The sequence below is a fragment of the Chaetura pelagica genome, unplaced genomic scaffold (genome assembly GCF_000747805.2).
Source record: "Chaetura pelagica isolate M959 unplaced genomic scaffold, ChaPel_1.0 scaffold429, whole genome shotgun sequence".
NCBI lineage: Eukaryota > Metazoa > Chordata > Aves > Apodiformes > Apodidae > Chaetura > Chaetura pelagica.
The window spans coordinates 889,277-898,574 of NW_009954542.1; the positions used below are offsets into that span (position 1 = coordinate 889,277).

Below are 9,298 nucleotides of genomic sequence, written 5' to 3' on the forward strand. Positions count from 1 at the left end.
GGGAGGCACCTGCCCGCCTGCTCAGCCCGGGGCTGGGGGCTGCAGGAACCGGGTACCCGGTCCCTGAGGGGGCAGGAGCCTGGCACCCGTGTGCAGGGTACGGAGATGCTGCTGGGACGTCTCGGGGACGCCTGAAACACCCCGGTGTGTGGGGTCCCGTGAGGAGCAGGCTGCAGTGTCTCTCAACAGCACACCTTGGGGACACAGGTGTTTAAAAAAAACCACCACAATTGGATGGTGGAATATGAATGAGAGAATCATAGAATCTTAGAGGTGGGAAGGGAACTCGAAAGATCCCCCAGTCCAACCCCCCTGCCAGAGCAGGGTCACCCAGAGCACATCACACAGGAACGTGTCCAGCTGGGTTTGAATGTCTCCAGTGAAGGAGACTCCACAGCCTCTCTGGGCAGCCTGTCCCAGGGCTCTGTCACTCTCACAGGAAAGAAGTTCTTCCTGATATTCACCTTGAACCTCCTATGCTCCAATTTACACCCATTACCCCTTGTCCTATCACTGGTCATCACTGAGAAAAGCCTAACTCCGTCCCCCTGACACTCACCCTTTACATATTTGTAACCATTGATGAGGTCACCCCTCAGTCTCCTCTTCTCCAAGCTCAAGAGACCCAGCTCCCTCAGCCTTTCCTCATCAGGGAGATGTTCCACTCCCTTCATCATCTTTGTAGCTCTGCTCTGGACTCTTTCAAGCAGTTCCCTGTCCTTCTGGAACTGAGAGGAACTTCATGCTCTTTAAACTGGAAGAGAGGAGATTGAGGGGTAGACGTTAGGTAGAGATTCGTCACTGGGAGGGTGGGGAGACACTGGAACAGGCTGCTCAGGGAAGCTGTGGCTGAGAAGTGTTCCAGGCCAGGCTGGATGGGGCTCTGAGCAGCCTGGTCTGGTGGGAGGTGTCCCTGCCCGTGCAGGGGGGTGGAACCAGATGATCTTTAAGGTCCCTTCCAACCCAAACCATTCTCTGATCTTTCCTTGTGGGCTGTCGGGAGGATATATTGTTGTTTGTTTTTTTTTAATCTGCTTTTGCTACGGTTGTTTATCAGTGCTTCTTCTCCATAAACTAGTGGTTGCAAGAAATAAATGGCTTTTCTTGACTTCTAGGCACTGTAACTTTAAATCCTTTCAATACTTAACAATTCTTAGAAAAAACCAAGGCTATCAGAGTTGTACAAGGCAGGCAAGCAATCTTGGGCTACTACAAGTTTTATCATTTGCTCAAGTAAAGTTTAGAACAGCTTTGTGTCCTTGCAGGGGAGCTACACAAGAAGAAGGGCAAGAGTGAACCAAGTCTGGCAGATCTGACTTCTTTTGGATCACATGTGGTTGATGAAGGGACCTTCACTGTAACTGACTGGTCACAATGGTTCCAGAAATCCACACCTCTGCTCTTGTATCCTCTGCATACAGCTTTCCTCACTGAGTGGAGTGAAGCTGACCCTAAGTACTTCTTGTCTGTCTGCAAACAGCAGAGGCACTGCTTGCTTTGAGTTCTGCTTCACCAACACAGAACATCCCTCCTCCTCAGTATCTCACCGTTCTCCTACTGTGCATTTCCCCATATACCCTGTCTTTGTTTCAAGGTTCACCCTGGCATCCAAGATCCTGCTTCTGCAGATGCTTCCACCTGAGAGTAGTTTAATTACCTTAAATGAGTGTATCCTGAAACACTTGTGCCAGCAGTCTGGAGTTAGTATAATGAGTATGACAGTGCACCTGGTTCAGTCACTAAATGAAATACATGCTGGCTGGAATGTTATTGCCCCTGAAATGGCATTTGTTAGCAGTATTCAGCTGACACAACACAACTCTGATCTTGGAAGGGATGGGACCTTTTCTGTATTAGATGAAAGTGCAAAGATAAAAATAGGTTTCTGTTTCTGAGCAAGGTTGTGTTTATTTACTGAATTCTGGTCCTACTGTCAACATTTTCTAGTATTGTGTAAGGAAAAAAGTGTGTAGAATGCTTTTATTTCTTATCCTTTAGGAGGAACCAATACAGGTCTCCAGAGCTATGAGCTTTTTTATTTTTTTGGAGCCACATATATATTTTTATATATTTTATACTTTTTATATGAAAAATGACAGCATTGATAACATTTAGTTTTCAGATATAAACAAAGAATTTCTCACATTCTCAAGAAAACTTAAATACGAGCATGAACTATATTTTTTAGTTGCCATTCTTATCATAAATGAGTTTAAGTGCCCTCTAAAGGCTGTAGTATTTTTTTTCAGTATAGAAATACTGAATTTCTTTTGTCCAGATACACTGTATCAGCCTCCACAGGTTCCTGAGGAAGACACTGTTTCTTCATGCTTCAATTTACAGACGCTGGCATCTCTCATCTAGTGTTCCTATTCCATGGACCTTTTTTAGATCTAGTAAGATCCCTTTATGGGATACTAGAAAAGCATAGGGATTGAGAAGTGTTCCAGGCCAGGCTGGATGGGGCTCTGAGCAGCCTGGTCTGGTGGGAGGTGTCCCTGCCCGTGCAGGGGGGTGGAACCAGATGATCTTTAAGGTCCCTTCCAACCCAAACCATTCTCTGATCTTTCCTTGTGGGCTGTCGGGAGGATATATTGTTGTTTGTTTTTTTTTAATCTGCTTTTGCTACGGTTGTTTATCAGTGCTTCTTCTCCATAAACTAGTGGTTGCAAGAAATAAATGGCTTTTCTTGACTTCTAGGCACTGTAACTTTAAATCCTTTCAATACTTAACAATTCTTAGAAAAAACCAAGGCTATCAGAGTTGTACAAGGCAGGCAAGCAATCTTGGGCTACTACAAGTTTTATCATTTGCTCAAGTAAAGTTTAGAACAGCTTTGTGTCCTTGCAGGGGAGCTACACAAGAAGAAGGGCAAGAGTGAACCAAGTCTGGCAGATCTGACTTCTTTTGGATCACATGTGGTTGATGAAGGGACCTTCACTGTAACTGACTGGTCACAATGGTTCCAGAAATCCACACCTCTGCTCTTGTATCCTCTGCATACAGCTTTCCTCACTGAGTGGAGTGAAGCTGACCCTAAGTACTTCTTGTCTGTCTGCAAACAGCAGAGGCACTGCTTGCTTTGAGTTCTGCTTCACCAACACAGAACATCCCTCCTCCTCAGTATCTCACCGTTCTCCTACTGTGCATTTCCCCATATACCCTGTCTTTGTTTCAAGGTTCACCCTGGCATCCAAGATCCTGCTTCTGCAGATGCTTCCACCTGAGAGTAGTTTAATTACCTTAAATGAGTGTATCCTGAAACACTTGTGCCAGCAGTCTGGAGTTAGTATAATGAGTATGACAGTGCACCTGGTTCAGTCACTAAATGAAATACATGCTGGCTGGAATGTTATTGCCCCTGAAATGGCATTTGTTAGCAGTATTCAGCTGACACAACACAACTCTGATCTTGGAAGGGATGGGACCTTTTCTGTATTAGATGAAAGTGCAAAGATAAAAATAGGTTTCTGTTTCTGAGCAAGGTTGTGTTTATTTACTGAATTCTGGTCCTACTGTCAACATTTTCTAGTATTGTGTAAGGAAAAAAGTGTGTAGAATGCTTTTATTTCTTATCCTTTAGGAGGAACCAATACAGGTCTCCAGAGCTATGAGCTTTTTTATTTTTTTGGAGCCACATATATATTTTTATATATTTTATACTTTTTATATGAAAAATGACAGCATTGATAACATTTAGTTTTCAGATATAAACAAAGAATTTCTCACATTCTCAAGAAAACTTAAATACGAGCATGAACTATATTTTTTAGTTGCCATTCTTATCATAAATGAGTTTAAGTGCCCTCTAAAGGCTGTAGTATTTTTTTTCAGTATAGAAATACTGAATTTCTTTTGTCCAGATACACTGTATCAGCCTCCACAGGTTCCTGAGGAAGACACTGTTTCTTCATGCTTCAATTTACAGACGCTGGCATCTCTCATCTAGTGTTCCTATTCCATGGACCTTTTTTAGATCTAGTAAGATCCCTTTATGGGATACTAGAAAAGCATAGGGATTTGGCTAACAAACTATGCTTTTATTTCTGTTTAATACTACTTTTCTGGGAAATCAGGTTATCCACGAGATAAGGGACAGATCCTGACTTGTAATGAAGATTGTAACAGGACTCAGCAGACACACTGTACTTAATTTCTGCCTCCTGGATGTGCAGTTGTAAGTGATACTGTACTAGTTATAATTAAGTTTGTACCAGTTAAGGAGGTGTTCATCAGTTTCAAAAAGCATGAATTAATTCAGTGCAGATCATAGAATCACCTAGGTTGGAAAAAACCTTCAAGATCATTGAGTCCAGCCATTAACCCCATTCTACCAAGTCCAGTACTAAACCACATTCCCACGCACCACATCTAGACAATTTTTAAACACATCCAGGGATGGTGACTCAATCACCTCCCTGGGCAGGCTGTTCCAATGCCTGACAACTCTTTCAATGAAAAAGTTCTTCCTAATGTCTAGTCTAAACCTCCCCTGGTGCAGCTTGAAGCCATTCCTTCTTGTTCTATCGCCAGTTACTTGGGAGAAGAGACCAGTGCCAACCTCTTTACAGCATCCTTTCAGATAGTTGCAGAGGGTGATGAGGTCTCCATCACCCTCCTTTCCTTTAGACTGAACAGCCTCAGTTCCCTCAGTTTTTCTTAAGGCCCTTCATCAGCTTTGTTGCCCTTCTTTGAACACCCTCCAACACCTTGGTGTCTTTCCTGTGTTGATGTGCCCAAAACTGGACATAATATTTGGGGTGTGGCCTTACCAGTGCTGAGTACAGGGGGACAATCACCTCACTGGTCCTACTGGTCACACTATTTCTAATACCAGTCAGGATGCCCTTGGCTTTCTTGGCCACCTGGGCACACTGCTGGCTCATGTTCAGCTGCTTGTCAATGAGAACCCCCAGGTCCCTTTCTGCTGGGCAGCTTTCCAGCCACTCTCCCTGAAGCCTGTAGCATTTCCTGGGGTTGGTGTGGCCCAAGTGCAGGACCCAGCACTTTATCTTGTTGAACTTCATACAATTGACCTCAGCCCATCAATCTAGTCTGTCCAAATCTCTCTGTAGAGCCTTCCTACCCTCAGGCAGATCAACACTGCCTCCCAACCTGGTGTCATTTGCAAACTTACTGAGGGTGCACTCTATCCCTTCATCAAGATCATTGATAAAGATGTTAAAAAGAAGTGGTCATAACACTAAGCCCTGGGGAACAGCACTTTTTACTGGTCACCAGCTGGATTTAACTCCATTCACCACCACTCTGGGCCTGGCCATCCAGCCAGTGTTTTACCCAGCAGAGCATGTGCCTGTCCAAGCCATGATGTGTTTATGAATTTTGGTGGCAGGATGGCGCCAGGGCTAAAGATTTAACTAGAGCGGGAGGTTGAGGCCTACCTGAAATGTAAGAAATCCAGTAAACCAGGGTATAAGCACTTACTCTTACAAGCATAAGCTTTAAATGTTCCTACACATACACAAACCTGACAGCAGGAAATAAAGGCTGTACCTGTGACAGGCAGAAGTTAACCTTTGATCCAACTAGTTAAACAGTACAGAAGCAGTGACACAGCAGTGTCCTTGAAGTTTTCTATCTCAACAAGAAAAGGCCATACAGAATTTAACACAGAAACCACAGTGGGAGACTCTAATGAATGATATGCCTGTTTGTTCTTGAAAGCAGAAAGAGTAAAGAGTTCCTGATTTCTGAAATGTTTAACAAAACTACTTCTTATTTAGAATGGCAGTATCTATGGCCTGTCTCCTCATGATTCAAGCAGCAAAGGTGAAGCTGACATGAATATGGGGTGCCTCAGAACACCTGCATAAGATGACCTTACATAGGCATATACTGTTCATGCCACAGCAGTGTTCTGTGTCAAGGTGAGATACTGGTGATCCTGCTGGCTTATGGATTCCATAAACTCATGAAGCTTCAGACAAACAGGTATTTTTGATCTCTGAACATTCATGCCTCTTGTTGAGGATTATAACTATTCCTATGTCACTCATTTCAGTTTGAGATTGGGTTTGCTTTTGTTCTTAGCTAGAGACTAACTTAAGTTCTAGGAAAAAAATGGTAGGCAAAGTGCAGTCTGGATTAGTAGTCATAGATTAAAAGACAATCAACTAATTGCAACTTTTCTTACTGGTATAGTGGACTGGACTCCCATCTTTTGCAGGTTATCCCTTTAGCTTACCTTGATATACTGATAACTAACACTGCCATGGAGCCTGCAGCATCAGTCAGTTCAAGGCACCAGTGATGATGCTCTGAAGAATCTTAGGGCATGACTGGTAATGCAAGCTTTCTTCACTGTCTCTTAAGTATAGCTATTTGTACTTAATATTCACTTAGAAAGGAGAATTATATGAAAAAAATAATGCAAATACTGAATATCTATCCAGTAAACACTGAAATATTTATATTTGAGATTAAAACCCAAGTAGCAAGGAGAGCAGAAAAGTTGTTTATTTTAACTGGAGAAGTGCATGAGTTTATTAGGACTAGAAGCAACTTTTTTTTTTTTTAATCCAGCTAAAATTGATATAAATAGGCTGTAATAAGCTACACTAGATACAACATAAATGGGAATTAAAGGCAGAATGTTACAGAGACAGAGAGCTGGAGATATGAAAATAGCATTCTTCAAATATATTAAATGCAAGAAGGCTACACATTATTTTCTTTGGTGATTCTTATACTTGATCTTGCATTGACTGAACTGAACGCAAACACTTTAACATAGAAACAGTATTTTACAGTTGAAGGCACGTCCTCAAATACACAGGTTCTGCACAAAAGCAGGACTGCATGTAAACTTGACTTATGACCAGGGAGTTCTAAAAAAGAACCAAATCCCTGGTACATATTTTGACTTTATCTACAGTGGCTAAATATCTCAGTGTTTTCTTTAAAGTGTGCAAAATGGTCCATGCAATACCACGTCAGCAATCAGATTAAGAGCAGCAGGGAAGTGCCACTTCATTGCATATGCCTAGTCATGGTTACTTTGTACAGGGCATGTACCAACATGTAATAAAAAATACTTGTCAAAAGTCACTGTTCTACTTTGAGTGGGAGGCAGAGTAAAAAAGGGCCATTTCAGATGGCTTACCAAGAGACTTGTTCAGAAGAGAGGTGAGCTTTGTGAAATATGTTCTTCAGGTTGATACCTCTGAAGGTGGGGGAAATAATCACAGTGGCTTCTGGAAACTTTGCCTGACTCAGGTGGATTTTGTAATGCTGTCAAGGGCTCTTAACAGTATACTGAGGCTGAGTTAAATTTAGATACACTGAAATATTTACTTATCTAAAAAACAAGACAACTTGCATGATCAAATAGATATTTTTTTTCTAAACAGAAATTACACTATGGTGATCAATACCATCAAGATATCAAGAGGATACTCAAATGGAAGACTCCCCTCAACCATACTGTGCTTTGCACTTTAGCACCTTCCTTCTCAGGAACTCAAAGCTCTTGGTATGCTAATACTAGTGAATTTAGCCTCACAACATGCAGTGAGGTAGGTAAGTTCACCCCCATTTCACAGAGGGGAAAACCAAGGCAGAATTCTGAAGTGACTTGCCCAAGGTCCTGCAACTTGTCAGTGGCAAAACCAGGAATGTATTTTCAGAAGTCCAGATCCCAGACCTCTGCCCGATTAAAGTCCCTCCCTACTACCACAAAGCAAGCAATACATGCAACGTTTTTTTTCCTTCCACTGCTGCCGTAGTCCTGGTGACACAGAGGAAGCGAATGATTTTTCCTGATTTAATTCCCACTTTCTTTGGCAAAAAGCACCCGATTCTGTAAAAGTGCTGTATTATGCTCTTTGCAAGAGGCGTTTCTTCTGAGGCACAATAGAAAAAAAAAAAAAAAGATGTTTTCCCCATGGCTGGGAGACTGTACAGGTCCAAACAAAGTAGTCTTATTTCTTGCAGAAGACCTGCTGCTTGGCATTCTTCACACGCTGCTCCTCCTTCAGGTTCTTCTGCCGTGCTTGCTTGCTGGAGATGAGCTCCACGTGTTCTGAGGGGAACCAGCCTCTCTCCCGGTCTGACAGTTTTACTCCTTCCATCCATCCTGCAGTGTGGTGAAAAGCACATGAAGCAAAATAGTCAAACCCTTTTTATTCTGCCCAAAAGCCCCCTCCAACATCCTAAGATCCAAGAAGAATAACCCCTTTCAGCTTCTAAATCACGTGTCTTAAATGAAGTCTTTTCACTCTCTCCATCCAACAATCTGGAAATGAGAGGCTCCTTTTGAAGCCTGATTGTGTTGTTCAAACTTTAACACTAGAGGATTTCCTACCTGTAATTTAAGATACCCATTTCTCATTCTGCTCACCATCATTGCTGTTCTGCATAACCATGATGATATCTGCTTTCTCCAGAGCCAGCTCATCATTTTCCCGAGCCTTGTAAGTCTTTATGCATTGAACCTGTGGTGCATCTGAAGGGGAGGAAAGATCATAATGGCATATTAGAAAGCAAGAGTGAACCTGTGTGTGTCAGCCCCAAGGGATGTAGGGGATAAGGGACTGCTCAAACACTAAAGAGCAGAAAACTGGAAGGGAAACTACTGGTCTTCTAGTTAATATGAGGAGTAAAAATAGATAAAATAACTTGCAGAATCTGGCACTGAGAGAAAGCCCACGAATGTCATCTTTATTTACAAAAAAGCAAGTATTCTGCCTTGGAGTAACTTCTGGGATGTTACAGTGACTCCAACTCCTTTGAGCCAGACTACCCCCATTGCTGTAGTAGCAAAGCAGTCTCACCAGGGCATTCCAGGAGGTCCAGCTCTCCTCGTGGAGGAGCCAAAGCAGAGATCCACCTCAGCTTCTCACTGCTGGAAAACATCACCAGATAGGTGTCAGGATTCAGCGTGAGGGACAGAAGTCTGATGACAGGAATGTGTGTGTACAGGTTTGCTCATAGAAAGGGTCAGAGAGGGGGTACTTAAGGGAAGTAGGGGAGTGGAGAAAGGAGACAGGAAAAGGCAAAATATCCCATTGTTGGGGGCTGATGGTATCACACAACTTAGTAGTATTGCATAAGCAGCTATGAAAGAGGAACAAGGTGGTTCATTGGGGTCTTGTTATGGCAAGAGGAGGTTTTTCAAGTCCTCTGCTGAGGATCTGCATTTGATGTTCAGCATTTGGATAGCTGAGGGACAACCATCAGGCTCCTAGGAGGTGTCTGGCTGTGGTAAAGGGACATCCTGAGGGTAACTTTGAGCTCTTACTGTGTCTCTGTACGAAACAAGAACTCCACTCTCTTTCCC

The 9,298-nt window shown here is 42.8% G+C and overlaps 1 protein-coding gene across 1 annotated transcript in view; it reads right to left on the reverse strand.

The window, feature by feature from the left end:
* The window catches only part of ARHGEF5 (Rho guanine nucleotide exchange factor (GEF) 5), a 32,579-nt gene that overhangs the window by 6,924 nt on the left and 16,357 nt on the right, over positions 1 to 9,298 (reverse strand). Inside the window, exons 12-15 of the mRNA XM_010004930.1 lie at positions 9,260 to 9,298; positions 8,793 to 8,863; positions 8,360 to 8,464; positions 7,952 to 8,095 (exon numbers count right to left, since the gene is read on the reverse strand). Coding sequence (XP_010003232.1) covers positions 7,952 to 8,095; positions 8,360 to 8,464; positions 8,793 to 8,863; positions 9,260 to 9,298 — 359 coding nt within the window. The remainder of the gene's footprint in view (positions 1 to 7,951; positions 8,096 to 8,359; positions 8,465 to 8,792; positions 8,864 to 9,259) is intronic.